A 27403-nucleotide genomic window follows, 5' to 3' on the forward strand; every position below is an offset into this window, starting at 1 on the left:
CGATTTTGATCAAACAAAGATTTTTGTCATTGATATTGTTCTTTCAAATTTGACACTCAGTTTTTCATTATCTTACAAAAACATTATTTTGTGTAGCGCCCTCTGCAACAGAACTCAACTATCCCTTTAAGCGTAGTAAAGCATTGTATAGAGTGGAGAGGTACATTAATTCAAGGATTACAAGGTGCAGCCTCTTCGCAATGTGATGCAAGGGCTAAGAGTACATTTTATTGAATCTGTCCACAAAAAAGGGGCATAACAGAACACAGGCTTGGTGAATTATTGAATCTCACCTGAATCTCTACTGAACAAAATACCTTATGGTATATGCATTTCATTTTCAAAGTGGTTCTTTGAAATTGATGGAATCGATTGGTGGTGTGGCTTCAAGTCGTACATGTATGTGACACCACACATATGTACATTTAAAGTCACAGAGTCAGGCTATTACGAGTGGACAAATTTATGCAGAAAAGTCAAATTGGTTAGATAGTGATACAAATCAGTCGTCGGAAGAAAAGAAAAACCTGTGGTAATAGGCTTTAGACTTTAAAGCTTTGTTTAAAACTAGTATACAGATCAGGCTTACATTAGCTAGTGTAACATATATTTATGCCTATTTTCATCATAGAAATTGATATATGCCATGTATGTAATATTACATTTGATGAGTGTGTGTAGTTCTATTAAAAAGTACTACCAAAATTTATGTCAACAATTTAACACCAGTACATAGGAAAAAAGACCATTTGGGATTTTTTTTCCCAGACCAACATTGTAACAAAATTTAAATGATATTGCAATATTTATTTTAATATCTTTGTTTTGAGATTTGAGTAGAGAATTTTCTTTGTGTTCATGCAATGCATCTCCAATTTAATTTTCAAATAAGCCTGTTCTATTTCTACATTTATCAATGTAAGGCTTTTTTCTTTCCTTTTTAAATATTCTGGGATGAAAGCAGTTTATTCACTTGACCTCGATCAGAATGATAAGAATTTGAATCCTTATTGCCCTTGTAATAAACCAAGACTTGTTTTTGTCTTTCTCTCTCTCTCTGACTCTATCTATTCCTTCTCCCCCACCCTCTCTCTTTCCTAATAAACTTAGATGTAGTAAATAGGTACCTGGAAGGAAGGTTATCGATAACATATCTATAAAATTTGTTTTCTTGAATATAATATACATGTACATGTATTTTTTTCATTGAATACACTGACCGAGCACAAAAAGTCATTTTAGCCCAGCTAAAGCTTGGGTTGTGAATGGAGCGCCTCGTGGGGCCAACAATGTGAAATTAATTGACATATTTATATAATGAACTTGATCCTCTATTGTCATGTGTTAATGAGCTGTGAATAACAAATACTAGAACAAGCATTTTGATCAAAAATACTATGTTATATTGTATTGTAAATGATTTTAATTTTTTTTATTTTTTAGTTTGTTTGTATATTTGCTGAAATTTGTGATGAGATCAGTACTCTTCTATTTAATGAAAGTCAATTTGATGGACTGTGAATTTGATGGACTGTGAATTTGATGGACTGTGAATTTATATGACTAGGAAAGGTTCTCGCCCTGCAGGTATATATTTCCCCTTGGTGTTAATTGAACGAGCCACTTCAGAGATACTATTTGGGCATGGGCAGATAAAGGTCATTTGTTCATAACGAGATGACTGCTTGGTATGTGTTCATGAAAGTTATGCAATCATCATTCATTTATACACCGGCAGTACTTTCTATGATACACAGGTGTATCTTTTCAAGGGTGCAAATAAAAACTATTGATGAAGCACCTCCATGACTTTGGCAGTGATTATGCTATAATACATCAAGTGGGACGTCTCCATGTTTAAAAGGTCTGTGGATATTTGGGAGTCATGTGTACAGGTGCTATCCCCGTGGGACGTCTCCATGTTTAAAGGGTCTGTGGATATTTGGGAGTCATGTGTACAGGTGCTATCCCCGTGGGACGTCTCCATGTTTAAAGGGTCTGTGGATATTTGGGAGTCATGTGTACAGGTGCTATCCCCGAAGTGGTATGTTAAGAGGCCATGGTGCATTACAGTTTGAAGGGTTTAAAATGACTAAAGCCGCCTAGCATGTTGTTTGATAGTGTTGTTGTCAGATTTAGTACTGTTGATCTTGTATTTGACAAAGAGAATCCTCCATCTCTTTGTTGAGGTTGAAGTGTGTATGGAGGTGTCGGGTTTGAAGGTCATAGAAGGTAGCTAGAAAGGGAAAAACATCGAGGTCCTTTTTCTGAAAAGGAAAGTTTTTAATAGGAGCCTCTTTTTCAGATCTTGTCGTGACAGAGTAAAATTGCTGTTCCACCATATTTATTTTAATGACAAAGAAGTTGTAGGGATTGGTAATTTGTCTTTCAAATAGTTACGTGCCTCCTTTGCGGAAATGTGGCATGGTATTAATTTTGTTCAGTAGTTTCGCCAATTTATTCCTAATGCATATTTTTTTTTTTTATTAAAGTCTCTTTATTCTAATTTCTCGTGTTTGTATGCAATGATGTTAGAAAATTGTAGATACATGTATTTTCTATTTTCTATGAAATATTTGTTACTTTTAATGATTTCTACTTCTTACGTACGTGTACATACTCCACATGCTGTTTACAATCATTAGCTTTATATGCTAGTTAGGTTTACAAATGACAGATAGGTCAACAATCGATAGTTATTATTTCTAACTAGATAATAGATTTTCATTGTCGTCATAACCTTGTTTAAAACTGATTTCATGTTTTTCATTATTCAAAATTCACAATCCGTTCTTCTTCTTCTTCCATTAATCTTATAAGGGTAATGTAGCCCATCACAAAGACATGTAGAAAGATGTTTGTATGCAGGCACACTTAACACCGGATTTACACCCTGCTCCTTGCAAGAGCATATTAAAGTGTAGTGTATTAACGGGCAAAGGGTGTGACTCATCTACACACAGGGCCTCTAGTTAACGTTCTAGTCAGAGGAACAGAGTTTGTTTCCTCTGAACCCAAGCCTGCATCGATAAGAGAGGGAAGGGGCGCAGCGCACTTACACACTATGCAACAACAATCATATTTTCATTTTTGTCTGCTCGGCCAGCGTGGGACTCAAACCCTCGCATGCCAGAAGTCATGCATGAGAGACAGACCGCCTCGAGTAAACTATACACTCAATATTAATGGATTCACCTCAAATGTAAATGGCGATTAGTGTTTATTACAAGTAGCTTTCGATCTCTCAGTGCTATCTAAATGTATGGAAACTCTGATGATCTAATATATATTGAAGTTACAGTAAATAAAACCAGTAGAAATTTCAAAGTCATGTAACAAAAGAGCAAGGAGTTGATAGTTCCACTCATCAGATGATGCCTTGCGTGGCTCTCTAACCTGGATTTGAATTTTGCTGCATAACGTTGTTCGAAATAAGAAAAAGAAATTGTTATATATTATTAACGAAATATTTGTAATCATTTGGCAATTGTCCTTTAATAGTAGAACCTTGCAGCACATTTTCTTATTTATACCCTCCATCTCATGTGTGTTTTGCTTAATTTTTCAATGAAAATGATGCAATACAACAAATAATGTACCGTACTTAGTATATGTAGATCTCATCTTGATGTACAAATTGATGTCAGACACTATTCCTTCTTTATATTTTGTCGTTGTTAAAGATAAACTTTAGTACTGGTAATGCGATTGCATTGTGAAAGAAAAGGTGTGGAAACAGTTGATCATGTAGCATGTAAGTATTGGTGTGCACTGCAAGGTTCTGGAGTCATCAAAATCATAATAAATTTGACCGAGTCTTGGTAAAGTAACAAGCACTCACATAGAAAGCTATATATGGGACAACACACATGGTGTCGGGGCTAGTACTACCTTGATTTCCTTGTCTTTCTATGCTCATTACTCAGCCAGTATACATTTTCTTCCAAAATTGTTTGGCACATGTCATTTATTTGTAATCTTGAACATTCAGTGTAAGTTTCGTTTGATTCTGTGAGAATTTTTTTTTTTTTTTACCAGTACTGGAGTTTATCTTTAAGAATTAAGAGGTGTGAAATAAAACAAGAAATGAATGGCAATGATGCAAGTGAGTGTATTTTGTTTTGAGTACTTTTTATCTGCTATTTACCCTGGAGTCATGTATGTATGCCATTTATGAAGAAGCTTCATTGTGATAACTAAGTTGGAAAAAAACATGAAGAAGAAAGTTATGATTTATTTAGAACTTACATCACTTCAAATGCAGGATCTCTAATAGGATAGTTAGTCAATGGACTGCAACAGAACTGGGTGCATTTCTCCCAATATATTTGTACTCTGTGCGGATAGTCTATAGAATGAACTTCTTTCTAGTAATCATATTTTAATGCAGCCAGGGTTGTATTCATATAGATAATGAAGATTTAGTAAGATTGTTTTAATGTTCATTTTCAAAATGATATTTCAGTCATTTTGCATATTGGAACAATTATATTGTCCACACTTCATCACAGTGAAATTATGAATCCACAAGTTCCTAAATTCTCATAGTTACAGACAGACTTTCTCGTTGTTCATACAAATTTATTCAAACTTTCATCACGTTTATCTTTTTCTCTTCTGCTTTCTTTCAAAGCAACTTGATCAAGGTTGGGTTGCCCTTTGAATACAAAGTGCTTCATTTTTTTTCATTTTTTTTATCATTTTTTGAACATTTTATGCTGTATTTTCAAGAATTCACCAGGAAAACAAATTTGGTTGTTTCGAGCAGGTTTCTTGTTTTAATACAAACGAGTTATTGTTTACAATTACAGATAAAATCTTACAAGACAATGATATCAATAATACTTGTGACATTGAGATGAGTTTATGAAGCTGCAACACCACAATAATTTGCTTATAAATATTACTTTACAGATATCGGTGTCGAGCAATCAAATACACAACACAGAGTTTATTATCTAAAACATGTATAAATAGGGCATGCTCTTTAGCCATGTGGGTGTATAAATAGGGCATGCTCTGTAGCCATGTGGGGGAGAGGGCATCGGGACATTCAAATAGATCAAAAATCAGTTACGTGTATATTAATGATATGGCATTCTTTGAATGCTTTACTTAAAGCACCTTGGGGGAGCTGAACTCATGCTCTGATAATAATCATACTTTGTGCATTGAGCATCCACTGGGAAGAATATGTGTGCCATATAAATGTTACTATTATTATCAAGGCAGATTATTGGGTAGTATGTTGTAAAGGGGGAAAACTATACAAAATAATAAGTTCACAATATTATTCCCTCCCCCCCCCCCCCCCCCCCCCCCCAGATGCAAGAACATTAGGATTTTGACAATCTACATGAATACATTAAATTTGAGAGGTACTTAGGAATTTGAAACAAATAATTATTTCATAAAATGCCTTAATGCAACTGAGAACTAACCTCACCAGTCACACACACTCATACATATGTACCCACACACAAACAGTCTGGTCTCAAGAGGTCTTGAGCGGTTTTCCCAAAGACCTTGAGGTTCGAGACCGAAACCTACAAAACTATTAGAAATACTTTTACAAGATCAATTCATATATCATTGCTACATTTTCTAAATCTGAACCATGATTTTTGAAATTTGATATTGTATTTGTATTACAAATTCATTTTGAAAAGACAGTGCATGTTCTTAATAAAATTATTAAAAAAACATGAAACAAAACAAACAATATTCATTATTGAACATCCTAGGAGCCAATATTTTGCACTTCTGAAAGCATAGCGTAGTTGATCTATACAAGTCACAATATTCCTGCTGTCAAATCATATGCACTGGACATGGAACCCTAAAATGTCCGTACACAAAAAGTGAGCTCTCAGCCTTCTACATGCTCTGTCTTATAAACAGAATAACTTGTCAAGTTCAAGAGGTACTGATCATTTTTATTTAACATTTTTCTTGTTTTGGTCGACTTTCAGAACATTCAAAAGACTACTATAGTCATTTGTTTCTGTCAACCAGTCGCCCATATACAAAACAAACTTGGCAGTCTATGACTTCAGTTCTTGGCAAACAAAGGATAATCATTGTTGCATCTATAACTATACATGTATTGGTCATGAAGATGAGGAATGTTCTCTCTGTAATGTGACAACGACTGAATAGAGTCTATGCAAGGAGGTGCATGCCCTATTGCTGAGATAGCATTGTGTAGCTCAAGAAGTATGTTGAGTATCCTCAATCCAAACTCTCTCTTGTTCAAGAAAAACTTTGTTACATTACTAAGCAAAATATGTAAGTGAACCTTCTATTTTATTTTCCTTAATTAAGAAGACATTTCCTTCCAAGATTTTGATGATGTATGTATACACCAAGATGGGGTCATGTTTTGTGCATGTGTTACATCAGGCTCAATTCAAATACATAAATCCATAAAAAGTCAAACAATAAATCAAGGCAAATGACCAAAACTGAAAAATGTAGCATCAACCATTTGCATAGTGGATCAATGATTCTTAATAATGCCCTAAACTTTTCTGGAATTGCATGTTTCACCACAGGAAATATTTTGCAGCAAACAAGATATTGGAATTGGAATGCATTAAAAAATATAAGTTGAGAATTTGCAACAAACAGCATCAAAAGTGTTATTAAAAATGCATGACAGTTATGCACTTTTGTTCGGGGGGGGGGGGGGGGGGGGGGGGGGGGGGGGGGGGGCTGGATCAATAATCTTTGTTGTTGTTTTTGTTGCTTATTCTTAAACAAATATCACACCATAGTAACAAGTAACAAATTGCCTTAACCCTGTCCCCCTGCCTGGGGGAGGGGCTTAATAAGCTTAATAAGCCCCTCCTCCCCTATACATTTTTTGCAATAGTTTTTTAACGCAAATAAATCTTGCGCTGAAATTTTACAACTTTTTTTCTTTGGATCTTGCGCATCTTTTGAAACAAAATTTGTCAAAAATTGGACCTACCGTATTTGCATGTTAGCCCCCCCAAATCACTCATTTTCGTGATTTGAGTAACAAAACATGGAAATATCATTTTGCTTAAAAAGATATTAAAAAAAACATTGGTTAGTTAGTATTGTATATGGTTTAGGTGTTTGTTTTGGAGGTCAAATGAAATAAAACAACAAAAACAATAAAATACATAAGTAAAAGTAGTACATAAGGTTTCGTGGTCGAGTGGGCAAGTCACCGGACAGTGGATCACAAGATCCGCAGTTCAAGTCCCGCCGCGGCAAGAATGTCCTTTGGTAAGACATAAATCTACAGTTGCCACACTTGACCCAGGTAAGGTAAATGGGTACCTGGTAGGATTATTCCTTGAAATGCACTGTGACAATCGGCTGTTTCGAGGCCAAGATCTTATCTTAGGGCTTATTTGCCCCCCCCCCCCCCCAGGCTATATATCGGCTTCATCCATGTTTCAAAAGACCTTGGAAGAAAACCTGAAAATGCAGTAAAGGATTGTTGGCTCAGTCAGTAGAGCGTCCGCCTCACAACCGGGAGGTCGTCATACGTCATACTAAAAGACGTTAAAAGATGGGAGTTGTTGCTACCTTGTTTAGCGTTCAACAATAAGGGATAGAGCAACGTCGATCTGGCGCTGCTCAGTGGCTGCCGGGCTCACGATCAATTGGGCAAAAAGAATTTCCGTTTCTGTTTAATAAAATTTGGAGTGGACTATTATTATTATGAAGAAAAAAAAATGAAAAAACATAGGAAGAGGGGAACTAAGCGTTAAAAAGTTACAAGTTCTGTATTATATATGTGAAGATTATTGTGAAGATTGGTACGTTTCTTCAGACACGACTTTCAAGTGAGCCTGCAAATGATCGACACTACCTCCCAAGGAAGGAAAACAAGAAATCTAATTTCAATGAGCATTGTTTGCAGTGTAATGTACAAGACAATGCCATCTATCCTACTTTACATAGATTTGTGTACACACATAATACCACAAACAATACAGACAATTGTTATGCAGTTCCATATATCAAGATAGGACACATTGTTGACAAGACTCTTTGGTAGAACACGCTTATATAAAAAGGAACGTGGACAATACACCGACACAGTGATATCTTGTATAAATGCTTCAAATACTGCGATACATTTGCCATGCATAACCTATCTTATATCATGCTTTTCTCAAATTCCATGTTCTATTTGATTAACAAACTGCATCAAATAACAGAACCTTTCACTGGCAAGTCTTTCTCATTTGGCCCATATGTTTCCAATACATTCAGTAACGACTTTCTCCTCTCGCGACATCTAAACGCAAGTCAATTTGTTGTTTGCATGATCTTATAAAAGTGCCCTCTTTCTACAAGTGCATGTATAAATTCTTGCTTACTTTTGCATATACTGTTGACATCAGTTACTATTGCACATACAAGGGCTAAACCGACGGACAACGTCCTTTCCCTTTCTTATAAATAGTACCACATTTCTCAATATCATTGCCATGGCAATGTGATGCATCTGACCTTTGACCTGGAATCCAATCAACATCGCTGGCATGGCCAAAGCCTGTATAAGTACATGATCTGTGTAATTGAGTTGGAGCTTTGTTCAAGTGAAGTGCTGGCTGATGCTTGCTGCTTTGGCTCTCAGAGGCTCTTCCTTGCTGCGCTTCAGTGTCTCAATCGTCTCCGGTAGCTGCTGTTCAACCATGGCTTGCTTCAGAGAAGCTACAAAGTACACAAAGCAAAAAGAACACAGGTCTCAAATGTTGAGCTTCCCAGTTAAAGTAAATAGTACCCGGTGGCAAGAAATTGCTTAAGCGACTTTGCATGGCAGCTCAGCTACAGCAGGGGTTACAATGTGATGCTTTGTATTCAGTGCAGTAGCGTTTATTCATACAGCAGCTGTGCTATATAAAGTGACATATCATCATAATCTCTTTCTTTTGAGTTTGTGACTTGATGCTACATCTAGTGAAATACCTAACTTTGATTGTTTGACATGATCTTCATAGGGGTGGGCGATCCAACTTCACAGGTTTTCGCAACCTTCATGGAAAGCCCCGCATATAACCTTTGTAAACATAGTTAAAATTTACTGTTACTTTGTATATTTTGATTTTTATATTGCGAAATAAAATTGAATTGACTTGACATATTTCTTTCTACTGGGTACCCATTTACTTCACTTGGGTGGAGAGTGGCAAATGTAGATAAATGTATTGCCAAAAAGGATATTATTCTAGGGAACATTAGTGAAATAATGGACAGGACTGAATAAGAACATACCTGACTGCGTAAGAAAACCAGCCAATGTGAGGACATTACACTGGACCTCCACAGTGTAAGAGGACTGAATAAGTACATACCTGACTGTGTAAGAAAACCAGCCAATGTGAGGACATTACACTGGACCTCCACAGTGTAAGAGGACCGAATAAGAACATACCTGACTGTGTAAGAAAACCAGCCAATGTGAGGACATTACACTGGACCTCCACAGTGTAAGAGGACTGAATAAGTACATACCTGACTGTGTAAGAAAACCAGCCAATGTGAGGACATTACACTGGACCTCCACAGTGTAAGACGACTGAATAAGAACATACCTGACTGTGTAAGAAAACCAGCCAATGTGAGGACGTTACACTGGACCCCCACAGGGTTAGGGGACTGAATAAGAACATACCTGACTGTGTAAGAAAGCCAGCCAATGTGAGGACGTTACACTGGACCTCCACAGGGTAAGCCGTCTCTTGCAGTATGGTTTTGATTGTAGACAACAATTTAGATTCCAGTAATGTCGATTCAGCCGATTCTGGAGGAAAGAGAATTACGTTTTACAAAAATATGTGAAATAAGACCATCATGCGCACTAATGTACAAACAGATACATTGTAATTGCAAGCCAATGAGCATCCAATAAAATTGTACTTTATAATATCTTTTTCTTTGACGATACAACGCACTGTAACTATTCAATTGACACACTGATTAAAACACTGAATTCCCTAAGACATTTTAGGGATATTACATATAAGCACCATTAGCACTCAGGAGAGGCAGATACCTTTAGCTTGGAAGTTTCCTTGGTCTTAGTGAGTTTGTTATAACGAGGTTCCACTGTACATTTTAAGGAGTTCAGATATTGGTTTCAGTTGTGTGTTGATTTAATGCTAGAATATATCGAGCTTGAAGCAGATACATTTAATTTGGTGTAGGCTTTTAGCTTTTATTATCATAGTTGATATTTGGATGTAGAGTCCAAGTCATCATTTATTTGTGCAAACATTGTTCAAGTATTTATGATCCCTTTATTTCTCTTTTGTATTCGCAGTGGTGCTGCTGGGACAACAGCACCACTGCGCCTAGAAACAATGTATTAGGCGCGTTATAAATGTGATTTATTATTATTATTATTATTCACAGATTGAATAAAATTGCAGCTTGATTTTTCGAGCTCTACCTATGCAATTCCAAAGTGGCATTCCTGGTTCTGAATTCCTTATACTTCAGTGATCCAATAACCATCATCATCATTTCATTGTGTACATTGTCAACACAAACACAAACTATCCCCCCCCCCCCCAACAACAACATTTATGATGATCATCTTACCCAGATGGGATGCAGCTATCAGCGTTAGAGCAACCAGAGCCTCGTTCTGCATCAGCGGATGTTCTGACGTTGCCATGCCAACCAGACAAGGTAAACCTCCATGCTGGACGATGGTTTCCATCACTTTGGTGGAGCCAGAATGCTTGATCAATGATGCCAGAAGTCTGGTTTTTAAAGTATAGATCAAAAAATATGTTGGAGCTTAAAGCTAATCTTGAGCTCTGGTATGGGAATCATGTGTCGAGAGAACATGGTTATAATTCATTCTGGATTGTTTATCCTGCAGTAGATTAATTGTTTGAACCAGTTAAATACAAACAAACTCACAAAAACTTGCTAGAAATCATCTTCAATAAAAACCACAACTCTCCTTTGCAAATAGTGACCTTTGTTTATAAGCACATGGTGTCGGGCTTACTTACCTTGATTTCCTCCTCCTTTTTCAAGCTCATTACTAAGCCCCTGTACATTTTCTACCAAAATCGTTTAGCACATTTATTAGCAATCTTAAACATTCAGTGTGAACCTTGTTGGATTCTGTGAGAATTTATTTTCTTCCATTACCAGAACTCAAGCTTATCTCTAAGAGCTGTTTCCTCATAAGTCATGATTCATTCAAAAGACATGAGCAGTCAATAATTTTCCATCTTACAACTAAAGAAAATCTACCCCTAAATCAAAATCTTAGTAGTGAACTGACATATGAAATTCATCCATCCGGTCGAGTAGAAATGGTTTAAATCAAACACAATTGATTTAGTTATCAATTGCAACTCTGTACATGTAAAACTGAAGATTGATAGAAATCCAATCATTTTCAACAGACATACCTTGTTGCCTCTCCACTGACCCCAGGATGTATTTCACAGGCACAAAGCTCTACGACCCTTTGAATGAACTCTGACCTCTGACCTAGATCAACTGCTGTCTCAGCTGTAAAACAAAAGAGAAGCAACATTCAATTTTTTTTTTTTTTTACAAATTGGGAAATACCCCAGTTTAAAATTTCATTAAAACTGTTTTCACCAAGATTTTTTCATGGTGTGTTTCAGCCTGGAAAGTATTATCCGCCTTTTGGGTTTTACTGAGATTAAATCTATCCCCAAAAACATAGACAGTAGAATGGTATACGAACATATGTCAGAATGTAGAGGGTTATATGCAACCTGAATTTGTAATTCTTTACCAATAACAAAACAGCACAAAATTGTGAAAACTTGTAGCAATCTGCAGTGAGAAATGATGATTAGAATATTTCAATAACTGATGACAGAAATATATTGCTGTAAAGAGGTCTAGTGCATTACATCCCTAAGATGACAAACAGTTCAGAACTGTGTGAGAGATACCAATTTGGTAATTGGATATCCCAAGAAAAATTATGCTCTTTGTTTAGTAAAAGAAAAAAAAGTCATACACAAATTTTCCCTCAAACTTAAGCTTCCTAGGTAAAATTGAACACCAAACTGAGCACTACTCATGCTTACCCATGCTATCGACCAGCATCCTTGCAGTCCCAAGAAGTTTGAATTGCACAAAGAGCATCTCAGACTGAAGCAAAGGCAGAATCTCATCTAGTGTGTTACAGCTCAACATTATAGACTTGTTCACCTCTGTGACAAAAATTAAAATAATTTACTGCATGTAATATACAGTGGAACCTTGTATATATAAAGGCCGCTCAAAGGAGACAAGACAACTATTATATATGTACAGTGTATAAATCCTTTAACTCTTTGCCAGCTTCAGTCAACTAATAGAACAAAGAGTGGACCACCACAGTCAACTTTTGACCCACATAAAAATCATGTTAAACAGATACTCCTAAAAAGTGAGCTGTCTAGTACTTCAATCAGCAGTGGATAAAGTGCTAATACAGGTTTCAATGAGAAACACTATAATTGAAGGAAATTTTTATATGTTTTTTACAGATGGACTTTCAATTATCGAAGAAACAAACCATTAAGACAATCATAAAAACCAATTTGAGAATACCACCCATCTGGCCCTTGCCTTAAAATGATTTTTGATTGAACTAAATCACTCATGACTCCTTGAATCAAACACTAATTTACAAGCTCCAATCTCTTATACAAAATGCGATTGATATCAATCTACAGTTAAATTTTCATTGACTTGAATCGATTGCAACTCCTTATAAGCCAGGATTCAGGTATGAATTGTGAAGTGGATCTTACTTGGAATAGCAAGGTTTCTAAGAGCACTGAGTACAGCATGTGTCAACCTTGTGTCTACCTCCTTCCCTTCATATGGCTTGAGAAGTCTGAGTAGCTGGGGAACAATGCCACTCGAGACAAGCTTAATGCAGTTATGATCTGAAAAGGAATGTCAATAATAATAATAATAATCTTTTAAAGTCCACTCCAAATTTTATTAAACCGAAAATGGAAATTCTTTTTGCCCAATTGATCGTAACCCCGGCAGCCACTGAGCAGCGCCAGATCGACGTTGCTCTATCCCTTATTGTTGAACGCCAAAACAAGGTAGCAGCAACTCCCGTCTTTTAACGTCTTTTTGGTATGACGCAGCCGGGGTTCGAACCCACGACCTCCCGGTTGTGAGGCGGACGCTCTACTGACTGAGCCAACACACCGGAATGTCAATGTTTGCTCATTGATTCAGAATATTTTGATATCTGAAAGGAGACTTTCAACATTTTTAAGCTAAAACAAAAATGGTCTCACACTGTGTATGAATCTATAGTTTAATCCTTGAAAACATGTACCAGGAAGTTACATGCAAAGCAATAAAACATGTATCTATGCGTGTGTTAATAAGTATCCGCTCTTTGGGGATTTTTTCTTTATTTGTTTAGCAAGAGCAGATGAAAAAATAGTCCATTTATCTACTAATTTTGTTGGAAAATGCATCACTCACAGTTTGTAATTTTCTTAGCATTCTTGCCGTTTATAATTTGGGGTAACCTTATTTGTAACATTTATCGATAGCATTGATAATCTTGCATCACAGCCCTTACAAATTTTTAGATAGTATCAGTAATATCAATAATTCAATGACATTGAGCAAACTCACCATTACGAGCAAAGTTTCCTATAGCGAGGGCAGCAGATATGCGGAAGTATTCTACTTGAGATGCCATCCATGTATCCATGACATTCCTAAAGAATAAACCCTCTCCTTCCTGGAATATATACGCCATGCACTCATCTGTAGACAAAGAAGATAACTCAAAAATGAGACACACCGTGAAAGAGATTTTTGAAGTACAATTAAGAACATAAAATTTAAGCACTGGAACATCACACATAAGCTGCAGTTACACTGCAAGCAAGTATTCTGTTGTTTTTTGTCAATGTTTTGGTCACATGACTCTCCTACCTTCAGTGCTAATGCATGCAGGGCAGCTGGTGCATGTGCACAATTATCATACACTGACAGTTTCTTTTAGGTTTATGTAGTAGTGTAAAAGGCAGTAAACAAGAAAGAATGGTTTTTCAAAGGGGTGTTTGGGCTGTGTAAATGGGCCTATACTTGAGCCAATGTGATATGCGATTCTTGTAAACCATTCAAGTCCTCCACACGTGATGATTAAGGCGCACAAGCTTTCAAACAGCACATCAGCTTTCCTTAGGCTACTCACTTCTGGAGCTCACAAGATTCATGCAAGGTATTTCTTCCTATAAAGTTACCATTTACCAAACTTGGTGGAGGGTGGCAAATGTACATTAATATCCTGCAAAAGAATAACCCCAAAAGCGCGCACAGAGGCTTAAACCACCACACTTTACATTTGCATTCGATACCACACCACTTTAAAATACAATTTAACAAATAGTCCATAACCTGTGATGAAGTTACTTTAAAATACCATTAATCATGAAATGTATAGATAATTTCTGTGTATATGGTGTATGAAAAGTGAGATATGAAATTGATAAATAGAAACAATGTTTTCTTTGGGACTAAGAGCAATACAATCTTTATAAGCCTACCTCCAGTGAGTAGTAATACCAGTAGGTCAATGGAAACCCTTACTGCATCGAACTCCTCTATCTTAGGTGTGCTCTGTGACGTCCAGGATGCAGTACGAGCAGTCAACATATCCAACAGTGTGTCTAAGATTCCAGCCTTCGCAAACTCAAGTTTCATATCATCTGTATCATGTAGAGAAGATAAAGAATCAACTCATTCACTTTTAAGGTAATAATAATAATATCAGAAATGAAATGAGGTTCAACAGATTTTTTAGCAGGTTTAGACTATGGCATGGGTTTCAAATTCAAGAAAAGAATTTTAAAATCAGTTCTGATCATACATAACTACACTAAACTTTGTAAAACAAGATAATCAAGCATTTGGAGGCTCAAAAGCTATTTGACTTTACATACTCTACACAAATTTGCTTCTTCGTACTTGTTATCATTGGATAATGAAACAATTGATTATTGAACATTTGATGGGCTTTAAATGCTGTTCTGATTAAACTAATTCCATACAAGAATGATGTAAATGGTTACATCTTCTTTTTTTCCTTACAAAGCTGTTATATTAATAACAATTACAACAATATTAATAATAACAATAATATGACTTGTTTACCCAGGGTAGCCTAATCGGAATTAATGCGGTTCTCCCTGAGGGCCCTGCAATCATATCATTACCCCGGCTTCACCTGAGCTACCACAAGGCCCTCGAGCATTCATGGTATTTCTTCCTACCAGACACCCATTTACTACACCTGGGAGGAGAGCTGCAATTGTAGATTAAAATCTTGCCAAAGGACATTACCGCAAATTACACAGATAGAATGTATTTTTTTGTAGTCACCATTTTCTATGAGCGAAGCAATGATTTCCAGTATACCCTCCAGCTGGTCATCACCAGACACCTTCTCCAGGGCGTGTACCATGCACTTCGCTGCCTCTGTACCTACAAAGGCCGGTCGCGTATCAGCTAAAGAAGAAGAAAACAATATACAAATGATTGATGCAAATGAGCTCATTATACGATAGGTGCATACAGCCTCAACAAGAGCATGTGTCAGATAAAGTATAAAACAAAACAAAATTGTTTTTAATTTAACCAACGTTCAATATTAATTTTTCTAAGAACTTTGTTTCTACTTTTAAACAGCTAGGCTACCAAAAACTTTCTCACTAGATTTCATTTCTTGCCATGTGAGTAAGTGGCACTAGTAGAAAATGATCAATAGCTGAGAAAATGAGCTAGTAGTCCCATCTGTGTGTTAAAGGTAAAGACCAGTATTGGAAACGCCCCAATTTCAAAAAATGAAATGGAAGCTCTCATTACCAATCATGTGAAAGAATATGTTTTGACTAATACATGATGATAAAAAATTTGCCGGGAAACCGCCTACTAATTCATATATTTGGTAAATTTGTTTCTCTCATGGTCTGTGAGAGATATAGGGTAGTCCCATATACATCTTTCTGTGTATAGTGCTTGTAACTTTACGAAGAATGGGCCAAATTTCTTATCATTTTGATGATTCCGGAACCTTGCAGATGCTAGATGCTAGATGATCAACCTTTTCTGATCGATTCCACAACGTTTCTTTCACAATGCAATCGCATGACCATAACTGGTCTTTACCTTTAAGGACAAATTGTCTGTTTAGAACCAAAAGGGCATTAACACTGTGATAGCTCCAAACAAAGGAATGAGGGCATTGTACCTTTTACTGAAAATGTTTTTCTTCAAATTTTATCTGTATTTTTACCATTTTGCTCATTAAGAATCATGACAGGCAAATTTTTCTTGAAATCCATTTCCTTTACAACATCAAAATAACAATTTTTTTACGAAGTTGATCATGAAGAATTTGTTAAAACAGTTCCAATACCAACCTGGTTCTGCCAGATTACCAAAGCACATGACAGCTGTACCACACAGACCTATGTCAGATTCGTTTCTCTTCAGCAGTGTAATCAAGAGATCAATGGCTCCTAGAGATACCGCAGCCTTCTGGATATCCGCTGAATAATTCATGAGAAAAAAATAATCTTACAGGATTAACCATTCCCGCCACTCATCCTCTCCAAGCGCTATAGTTCTCCTTAGAACTAGAAGCTAAGAAAGACAACCAACAGTCTTTTTCAAGACTACACCAACAGTCCTTTTCAGGACTACAAACCCTCAAGAAAGATTACAGAGAGTCCTTTTCAGGACTCCTCAATCCTCCCTCTCTCTCACATGGTGCACCCGCAAGCCTACTGTATATAATTTACCAAGTGCTGCAGTTATACAAAGAACCATCAACTTATGGACAGTAAGATAAGGCTGCGACGGGTAGTCGAATGCTCGAGTACCCGCACGGTTGACAACTACTCGGGTACGATTTCTTGTATCCGAATATTCGGCCGCAAAAATTTTTTTTTTTTAAATGTCCAGGCCCACGCTTACCCCTGCCAGGGAGAGCGGCAGCCGCTGGCATGGTACCGTCGGTAAAAATGTTTCCCAACTCGAGCACAATCAAACTCACCACTCAGAAACTGGGACCAAATGTCCAGATTTCTGTTTGGACTCGGAGGACAATGGATTATTCTGCCATCTTTGGTTTTTAAAACAGCATTGTTTACTGTTAATATTATTTTTTAAATCGGCGCCTTCAACTGCAACTCGAAGTAAAATTGCATGCGTTTTTGGCGAGGGACCTGGGAAACTGCCGAGTGGTATGGTGGTGGCAAAAAAATCAAAAAAATCAAATAAAATCAAAAAATCAAAAATATCAAAAAAATTCAAAAAAATTCAAAAAAATTCAAAAAAATTCAAAAAAAATCAAAAAATTTCAAAAAATTATAAAAAATTATAAAAAAAACATGGCGTCCGAATATTCTAGTATTCGCTTATGAGCCTGGGAGTGTACTCGGGTACCTCATTACACTGTTGTGCACAGCCTTAATGGACAGCATTACGTTTGACCTGCCAGGTATTAAAAAAGAAACGCTAAACTCACATTCCCAATGATACATTGAATATTACTGTGCTTAATTATACCAATGATTGTGCTAAGATTTATCATATATAGATGATTTGACAATGAACAAGTTACTCAGAGCTCCCACCCCCCCCCCCCTCCCCGCAATCTTCGTACCCATCAACCCCACCTTAAAAGAGAGATATAAAATTACCATACAGTACACTATTTCACTAGCAGTCCTTTGTTTTGAAATATTCCAAAAAGAAAACTATGCAACAAATTAACAGTTAACACGATCACAAAGATTTTCAATAAAACTAATTCAAGGGCAATTCAATACCTTTTTGTGCTGCCTATAGAAACTATGATTATGTAATATGTCACTGTAATGTTTCAGTAGGTAAAGAACAAGGCTTTTGAAATTGAGGTTGATATTTTTGAAGTCTCTGTGATCATATTTTTATTCTAGCAATTAGTGTTTCACTAGTGCTATAAAGAGTATTCAATACAGAATTAAATGTTATCTTTTAAACTGCTATCGCAAGCATTCACGCAACAATTGGTACTAGTATTATGAAAACATGAACAAATATACAGACGTTGTATACAGTTAAAGACTAAATTATTCAAAACCTTTAATACCAAGTTTTGTAATTTTTAAGTATGTTAACAAATGATTTGTCCTATATATCTTGATAATGTGACATATTAAAGTTTACATGTAAAAATATTCACCAAAGGCCCTAATCCAATCAGTTCATCTTTGAATTCTTGAGTTACGAAAAACACACATTAAACAAAATTTAAAAATAAAAAATAAAAAATAAAAAATTACCAGGGGTATGAAAAATTTGGTTGTTACACTGTATAAAATGCGTTTAATTCCAATCATGCTAGAGACTTACATCTATCATAGGTGACATTCATTAAGCATCCACATGCAGCATTCCATAGAGCCTGGTTGTCATCATTGTCTTCAAGGTCTGATAGTCTTTCCTCAAGGAGTTTTATCAGATTGTCAAGACCTCCTCCTTGGAACAGAGCTTCCCGAGCCTTCTCTGAATAATCAATAAAAAATCATCAAAATATCAGCAATGACAACATCAACATGCATTAAGGAGCAAATATTCCTTGGTTTGATAAAATTCACATAATTGATCACCACTATATCTCATGCATGCATACAGTAAAATCATTTCACTTTTCTTAAAGGTAATACAAAGTTTTGGTATGGGTTCATGAATTTGGTTCAAATGAACATATTGGAAGCCTATGCGATCTTACAATATTCAGTGATCGTTGTCGCGGTTGAAATCGAGTCAAAAGATATGAAATTATAAATAATAAACTCTTTATGTTGTATAGCTCCCTCTGAAGGTCAAGATATTAATTTAGCTATGAAACAATATTTCTTTGCTAAAACTAACCGATAAGCTATTCCCGTTTGGAAATTATATATCCCAACTACATATTCTGAGATCGTCATGGTCGCAGCTACCAATGTACAGCCATAGGCGCTATTTGAAATTTATCAACATTTACCGGGAGCACCTGTAAATTTTTATATTCAATTTTTCTTGAAAACAGAAGTTTTTTAGTGCTTATAATACATCCACAGGGGCATCCAAATATATCAAAATTGTAAAGATTCACTATCCACCCAATTTTCAAAATTTCCCAAAACTTTGTATTACCTTTAATAAGCACATGTTGTCGGGCATACTTACCTTGACTTCCTTATCTCTCTGTGCTCATAACTCCGCCACTATAGATTTTCTACCAAAATCATTTGGCACATGTCATTTATTCGTAATCTTGACCATTTAGTGTAATTTTTCTTGGATTCTGTGAGAATTAATTTTTATCATTACCAGAATCATTTGCAATGTTTGTGAATGTTGACTTACCACAATCACAACAAAGGTTTCCAAGCGCTCTACAAGCCTGTACCACTACATCATAGTTCTTCCTTAGCAAGCAGGAGCAGAGGGGTGGAATGATGTTACCCTCCACAAATGGCTCTCTGATCTCCTCTGTATTAAAAACAAGACAAATTCTAAATAATATCACTTTGAAACAATCCAAAATAAAAATTTGTTTACGAAGTATGGGAGTTTCTAGCCTTATTTTGACCTTCACGAAAGAGAATGTTTAATCTCACAAAGGGAAGTTGAAAAGCAACATTTTTTTTTCTTTTCAAAAGGGAAAGTCTCTCGATAATAATCCAATAAGTTAATAAATATTCTGGGAGAAGAATGTAACAAAGAAAAAAAGAGGCCAACTTGAGGCAAAATGTTGATTTATCTTGACCATCAGATTGCCACTTACCAGGCTATTTCTGCTAAAGTCTTAAAGATAAAGACCAGTATTGGAAACGCCCCAATTTCAAAAAATGCAATGGAAGCTCTCATTACCAATCATGTGAAAGAATATGTTTTGACTAATACATGATGATAAAAAATTTGCCGGGAAACCGCCTACTAATTCATATATTTGGTAAATTTGTTTCTCTCATGGTCTGTGAGAGATATAAGGTAGTCCCATATACATCTTTCTGTGTATAGTGCTTGTAAATTTACAAAGAAAGGGCCAAATTTCTTATCATTTTGATGATTCCAGAACCTTGCAGATGCTAGATGCTAGATGATCAACCTTTTCTGATCGATTCCACAACGTTTCTTTCACAATGCAATCGCATGACCATAACTGGTCTTTACCTTTAAGAGCACTGGCATTGTTATAGTTTGTTAAAAAAATGTAACAGGGAAATATAATGAAGATGCTACTATGAGAGGAAAAGCCTGGTTTACTTACAGTCAATCATTATCCTTCTGTAGGATTTAAATGCTTGTGATTTGAGAAGCACAAATATACTTAATACCATGCTTGGCTATTATTACAATTTCAGTCAATTATATCATCCTTCACCTGTAGGATTTACATGTAAATGCTTGTGATTTGAGAATCAAAGACATGTACATCATTACCATGCTTGGCCATTTCTGCTACAATCTTAGCAGCATTGGCAAGAAGATTCGGTGCTGCTGACTCCGATCTTGATAGAATATCTTGAAGACATTTGACACCACCATTCTTTACCATCTCTGTAGTAGCACCAAGAGCTGCAAGACAGAAGAAAAAGAAGATAATTTGTGATGTGTATGTTGCTTTTAATAATATCAATTAAATTCAATAAATTTCATTTTTATTGCCCAATGGAAATTTGCTTTGTTCACATTTTACAAATAACTTTACATAATAAAATAAACATAGATATCACAGCAAATATAGATATCTAGGCATAGAATATAACATGACAGATATCCAAATCCAGTTGTATTCCCCCCCCCCCCCCCCCAAAAAAAAAAAAAAAAAAAAAAATTAAATAAATAAATAAATAAATTAAAAAAATCTAAAACTTGTTGTAAAGAAATGGGTCACTTTCTGAAATCAGTACCGGTATGCATGTACATGATCTTATCATCTTTCTTGGGGTTGAAAATGTATTGTCTTTCTCCACATTTACAGAATATTTTCACAAGGTAAACGATGCTAGATCGCAGTAACTGGATGAATTTACACCATCATCATGTACATGTCTCAAAGCAGGTGGTCACAATAATGATAAGATTTTTACCTCAAGAATGATGCTACATGTACATGTAAGTACATGCATACAGTGCGATTACTAGTATCCAAGTACTCATCGCAGCCTTACAATTAACCTTTTGCCTACAACACTCACTTACACATGATTTAGACAGAACAAATACGATGTCACATGGATATATACATGTAGGAATCTGTAACGATCCCAAGTGTGCAAAATATAATCCACACAAATCAAAGGTTCATGCTACATGTACATGTAGGAATGCATGCACAGTACCATCTAGCGGCTCAAAATGTGGTACAGTACTAGCAAAGAAGTATTAAAGCTCCAAAATAAATCCAAAAGAGTTCTGGGAAAAACAATATTTGCTGCATTGAAATTTCACTACTGGCAAATCCAAAAAGAACTCATGTGACGATTGAGCAGACTGCTGACTGGTCTTGTAACATACTTGTAACATATATAAATATCTCATCCAATACCAGCACTTTTCATTAAATTGGCAATAAATATTAAAGTACCACAAAATGTCGATATTTCTGGAGAAGCTTCGATGATAAAATACTTGTAACTGGTTTAAGCTGAACTCTTTTGACGTTTATTTCACAAACCACATAAATGTCCACTTTATCCAGAGAATACATGCTGGTATTACTTGCATGCAGAAGTAACGGATGTGGTTAAAGTGCAATAAACTTTCAAGGGTCTCATGAGTAGTATAGATAAAGACACATAAAACTTGACCCTCTACTACCTGGGACTTCTGTGAGTAACGAATATAGTTTCCATTGACCCCCCCCCCCCCCAAAAAAAAAATGGGGGGGGGGATTTCATCTCACTCATAAAATGTTTGCATGGACATCAAGATGTATGTACAGTACAATGTAATTGGGAGATTTTTGCCACTAAATGCTTCATACCCATTGAGAAAGAGAAATAGAATGAAGCAAAATATAGAGGAAGGAGAGAAAGAGATAGGAGAGAAAGGGGTAAGATATAAGAAGATAGAACAGGAGAGACGGAGAAAGGAAGAACGGAGAGAGGAAGAAAGGAGAGAGGAAGAAAGGAGAGAGGAAGAAAGGAGAGAGGAAGAACGGAGAGAGGAAGAAATGAGAGAGGAAGAACTGAGAGAGGAAGAACAGAGAGAGGAAGAAAGGAGAGAGGAAGAACGGAGAGAAGAAGAACAGAGAGAGGAAGAAAGGAGAGAGGAAGAACGGAGAGAAGAAGAAAGGAGAGAGGAAGAAAGGAGAGAGGAAGAAAGGAGAGAGGAAGAACGGAGAGAGGAAAAACAGAGAGAGGAAGAAAGGAGAGAGGAAGAACGGAGAGAAGAAGAAAGAAGAGAGGAAGAAAGGAGAGAGGAAGAACAGAGAGAGGAAGAAAGGAGAGAGGAAGAACGGAGAGAAGAAGAAAGAAGAGAGGAAGAAAGGAGAGAGGAAGGAAGGAGAGAGGAAAAGAACAAAAGAGAAAGAGAGATAGAGAGAGAGAGAGAAATACGTAATTTCCTGTATTTCTACTGACCATCTTCTTGCAGTGCCTGGAGCAAACAGTCTAGACATCCATTAGTAGTAGAACTGTCAGAGTCAACTTGCAGCTTCCGCAGGGCCTCTGTAACACCATCTACAAAATAATGGAGGGGGAAAATCCTTTGCATTTGCATTTACACTGATTTAAAAAATATATATTTAAACAAATTCTAAACCAGTACTGAAAAAGACATACCAGAATAGTTCTCCATGATTATACTAATCATAATGATTTAATGTGAGCAATTTTTTTGACAATTTCAATCAAATAATATTCTGGTTGGGATATACATGTACATGTAAATAAGTTTCATGTGCAACTGCTTGTTCAGTTATAAAAAAAATACTACTAATATTAATGTATGAATGAACAAGCTTCCGTCAGATTATTGCGCCACAAGCTACTGAGCTCCTATCTTGACAGAGTGAAGTAATGGACCTAATTCATCAGGTGAACGTATATTCACTGTAAAATCCTATGGAAATCATGGACAAGATATAAAATGTATCAAACCAAATGAATGAACCCAAGCATCTGTTGATACTCATGGATAAATATTACAAAACACTGTACTTTAATTAATCTCCTTTCTCACTTCCCTTTTGATTTGCAAACTTGATGTAATCTTCATGAGCAGACATGCAACATAAACAAACAAGTTACACTATGGAGATGTAAATTTGCCTTTAACTCAATAATTGTTAATGTTAATATATTCCTTGATATTTCTGTGTAATCGAAAAGCAGCAAAATACGAAATTGGAGAAGCACAGAGTCTGGATTATGGTGATTTCTACTGTGAAAGATCTTGGGCAGGAATTACTATTGAACGCCTCTGATAGCACTGTCTGTGTGTTGAGTGCATCTCTACCAGCTAAACTACTAGAGTCCATCATTCCACATTCATCACTTACCCATGATATCAATGATCTCCTTCAAATTGAAAATTCTGAATGAAGGTCTGTATGAGGAAAGAAATGGAGACAAAATTCCAACACTTGAGTACAAATTCATCATTCATAAAAAAAAGCCTTCAAACAGTCCACCTTTCATTCTTGAGTTACAAAAACATTAAAAAAACATCATACCGGTATTGAAGGAACTTATAAATAATGTAGTTACTGTATATCATTTTGACAGTGATATTAAAGCAGTTGAATTGTTAGCTACTTTTGATAAAAATGTAAAGAAAAAAAAATACATGAAATTTCTGAGAAAAAAATTAATCAACAATCATAAGGGAATATCAAACCTTTGAATCATCATCACAACAAAAGGAGTGATTTAACATTTTAAATGAGATCACATTATACACTCTGACTTCAGCATTCCCATCACCTTTTGCACTGTTTTTTTTTTTTCCATATACATTTTCAGAAGTAAAATAGTACCGGTAAGTACATGTACTTGAAAAGAACATGCACATGCAGATGAAGCAATTATTTATAAGGCTTCCAAGTGGTACAATAAATCAGTGTATTTGATATCTTTAGTGCAGTGCCAGTACCCGGATGACTGATCAATATTGTATTCGTATAGCTCAGTCATCCCGGAACTTCAACTATCGATATCGATATCAATCCAAAGGATTTACCTCTCACAAATTGGAAGGCTAATTTCTGCGCAACCTAATTTTTATACCCTTTACAACAGTGAGCAGTGCTCACCCAAGCATGAATAATTTTCAGACTTTCGGGTGTCATATGAAAGTTGAGTTTATGAGCTTTCCATAAATATAAATCTTTTCCCCCAGAATCATTTTATTCGGCAGCCATTTCAAAAGTGTATAGTTTTTTGGGGGACGCACGGTATATGGATTAAATAAAAACTATGCATCAAACAGCCCTTACATTCATGTACCATTACAATCATTCAGTAGGCCTATAGTCAAACAAGAGTCATGAAAGAATTATTGAAACTGTGCATGTGGTCTGAATGTCTACTTGTCTAGTTCTGCTTGAAATCAACTGTCCCGATAACCAATCTGTCCGGACACCGAACATGTGGGTACACCATGTTAGCCATCAATCTTGCTATGAAACTCTCACATACGTTTGAGCATACATGCTCACTTTAATTGCTTGTAGTCTCTATGAAACACTCACTAGTACAAACTACAGATTTTGAGGCTATCTTGCAAAGAACCTTGCAGGCTTGTACTTGTTGTCTGAGTGTTTCATAATTACCTTAATGACTTCCATGTTGCCTTTAAGGCTTTACAATCATCCATGTTTGCATCATTTATAATCAGTAGGGGCGGTGCCGCGCTGGTCCGAGAATGAGGATCGTCTGCGTAAACCAGGTTATCCTCATAGACGCGGACATGTGAAAATAAGGATCGTCCGGATCAGAATTTATCAGAATCGTCAGCGAAAATGACGACGATCGATCCTTATTTTAATTTTGAGGACGTGTCTGTCCACCTTTACTAGGGTGTCTGAACGATTTTTCAATTTTCAATTTGGGATCGTTTTTCACTATTTTTGTTTGATATTTGAATAAAAAATGTAATCAGAATAATACATTTCAAATTTCAAGTCTCACCGATGTTTCTATCAAAAGATACAGCCCTCCAAAACGCTGGTATATTCATATCATTTTGGTCAAAATCGACGAAAAAGACGTCCACGCAGAGTGATGTTGTTTTGCTAAATTCAGACAAACAGCTGTATCGCGCGATATGCAAGCATATGCATATAGTACGCATGTTGCTAAGCCAATGCGCGACTTGCAGCTTGAGCCACGCTGTCTCCGCGATATGTGCCATTGACTAGTATGGGTGGCCGTTCGCGCCATAGAACCCGGAAGTGAATACACGTTGTAGTCAAGGCAATATCGCGGAGACAACGTGCACGGAGATGTTACGCGATGTAACCATGGTTTGGACTGAGCGGAGCGCACGCCCCCTAATTAGCTGATCCACCAAATAGCGGGAAGGGTAATTTTAAACTGTTATCAGTTGTGATCCCTGGGGGCTAGCGAAAATATAAACACATAGAATTGTTCCTTAGGACTGGGACTACTTATTGATCGGGGCGTCATATCTCAAAAGTGACAAACCTCAGAGTTAGCCAGGACACAATGTTTAAATTGCTGTTTTGACCAAGATATTTTTAGAATTTCGGGGGCTATGCCCCTTTGGAAATATTGGAATTCACCTGCTCTTTCATATGACACCTCATTTATTGAGTATCACCTTCAGGATCACAACAGATAAAGGTTTGAATCTTGAATTGAAAAAAAAAACTTGACTTTTTTTGCATGGTTGCGCAATGCACGTAGACTGCATAGGGATGCGTGTAATCTCTATGGGAAGAATTTTAGCACACAACGTCGGGTGCGCGATCAGACACCCTACCTTTACGGAGACGATTCTCATTCTCGGACCAGCGCCCCTGGCATGGCCCTACTTTAGTTTCATCATTGCCTAACTCCAGGAAGCTCCAACACCGGTGTTGGAGCTTCCTGGAGTTAATCATTGCCTAGAATAGAGTCCATTGCCGTATTATTGGTCTATATTCTAGTAGTAGGGTGTCTGATCGCAACTGATAACAGTTTAAAATTACCCTTCCCGCTATTTGGTGGATCAGCTAATTAGGGGGCGTGCGCTCCGCTCAGTCCAAACCATGGTTACATCGCGTAACATCTTCGCGCACGAACGAAACCCCAAATTCAATTACACATTATAGTGAATGAAATTATGGTTGGCAATTCGCACGATAAACCCAGAAGTGAATACACGTTATAGTCAATGGCAATATCGCGGAGACAACTGTCTCCGCGATATTGCCATTGACTACAACGTGTATTCACTTCCGGGTTCTACGGCGGGAATTGCCAACCATACTAGTCAATGGCACATATCGCGGAGACAGCGTGGCTCAAGCTGCAAGTCGCGCATTGGCTTAGCAACATGCGTACTATATGCATACGCTTGCATATCGCGCGATACAGCTGTTTGTCTGAATTTAGCAAAACAACATCACTCTGCGTGGACGTCTTTTTCGTCGATTTTGACCAAAATGATATGAATATACCAGCGTTTTGGAGGGGCTGTAACTTTTGATAGAAACATCGGTGAGACTTGAAATTTGAAATGTATTATTCTGATAACATTTTTTATTTAAATATCAAACAAAAATGGTGAAAAACGATCCCAAATTGAAAATTGAAAAATCGTTCAGACACCCTACTAGTAGATTCTAGTACTAGATCTCACTGATCTAGACTAGAAATTCTTGGTCTAGACTTTTCTAGACAAGTTTACTGGCACTGGCATGATCATGACTGGCTGCAGTCTTTCGAAAGCCAAGCCAATCCCACTTAGCACAACTAAATGAATGCCATGCCGGCCCATCCCATCACATTGAATGAATGTTCATGATCAAACCGTCCTACACTGGATTCTGCATGTTCAGGATGCAGGCCTAGCCTGCGCCTGTAGCTGTGGCTGTGCTGTGCACTGAACTGAAAAGGTTGTATGAAAAATGAAGGCAGCAACAGCCCGTCCAAAGTCAAATTAAAAGACCGGAGCAACAACAGACAACTTTGTAACATATTCGTGACACCACAATTTAACAACTAACTTACTTACATTATTATCTGCTTGCAGATGAGATTCGCTATTTCTATAATTCCTGCTTATTCAGATACTGATGGTAGATTTTTAACTCCAGTCTGACTCTGATCATTGCAATGCACACAGTACTTCGGTAAAGGATACTCTCTTGAAAGATGACTTACACGCGTTCATT

The 27403-nt window shown here is 36.6% G+C and overlaps 1 protein-coding gene and 1 long non-coding RNA gene across 5 annotated transcripts; one reads left to right on the forward strand and one right to left on the reverse strand.

Annotated features, from left to right (window-relative positions):
- The first annotated feature begins 36 nt into the window (after window positions 1–36).
- On the forward strand, window positions 37–3336 carry LOC105437749. Its single transcript, XR_004062994.1, has 2 exons — window positions 37–1961; window positions 2028–3336. It is a non-coding gene; the product is annotated as an uncharacterized LOC105437749 (long non-coding RNA).
- Window positions 3337–8376: 5040 nt separating this feature from the next.
- On the reverse strand, window positions 8377–27372 carry LOC579280 (rap1 GTPase-GDP dissociation stimulator 1-B). 4 transcript variants are annotated; one of them, XM_030979106.1, is made up of 17 exons: window positions 27244–27372; window positions 23564–23610; window positions 22644–22742; window positions 20500–20634; window positions 19420–19545; window positions 18418–18570; window positions 16440–16568; window positions 15400–15525; window positions 14565–14726; window positions 13645–13779; window positions 12789–12926; window positions 12078–12203; window positions 11421–11523; window positions 10591–10754; window positions 9708–9790; window positions 9342–9547; window positions 8593–8700 (listed from the first exon to the last, which is right to left on the reverse strand). In XM_030979106.1, the coding sequence occupies exons 2-16, from the start codon at window positions 23565–23567 to the stop codon at window positions 9377–9379; spliced, it is 1854 nt and encodes a 617-aa protein (XP_030834966.1). In that variant the 5' UTR covers window positions 23568–23610; window positions 27244–27372; the 3' UTR covers window positions 8593–8700; window positions 9342–9376. The 4 variants fall into 4 exon arrangements, with proteins under 4 accessions (XP_030834968.1, XP_030834966.1, XP_030834967.1 ...); XM_030979107.1 differs by having other exon boundaries at window positions 27240–27372; XM_030979108.1 differs by lacking the exon at window positions 9342–9547 and having other exon boundaries at window positions 8377–8700; window positions 9662–9790; window positions 27244–27371.
- Window positions 27373–27403: the final 31 nt, after the last annotated feature.

This window comes from Strongylocentrotus purpuratus, unplaced genomic scaffold (genome assembly GCF_000002235.5).
Source record: "Strongylocentrotus purpuratus isolate Spur 01 unplaced genomic scaffold, Spur_5.0 spur5_scaffold_10, whole genome shotgun sequence".
Classification (NCBI taxonomy): domain Eukaryota; kingdom Metazoa; phylum Echinodermata; class Echinoidea; order Camarodonta; family Strongylocentrotidae; genus Strongylocentrotus; species Strongylocentrotus purpuratus.

Excerpts from the sequence above, each read along its gene's own strand:
- LOC579280 (XM_030979106.1), bottom strand. Across the intron at positions 19,546-20,499 it reads AGCAGAAATGGCCAAGCATG|AGGAGATCAGAGAGCCATTT; the intron begins GTAATGATGTAC and ends TTTTTAATACAG. Across the intron at positions 14,727-15,399 it reads TGCTTCGCTCATAGAAAATG|ATGATATGAAACTTGAGTTT; the intron begins GTGACTACAAAA and ends TACATGATACAG.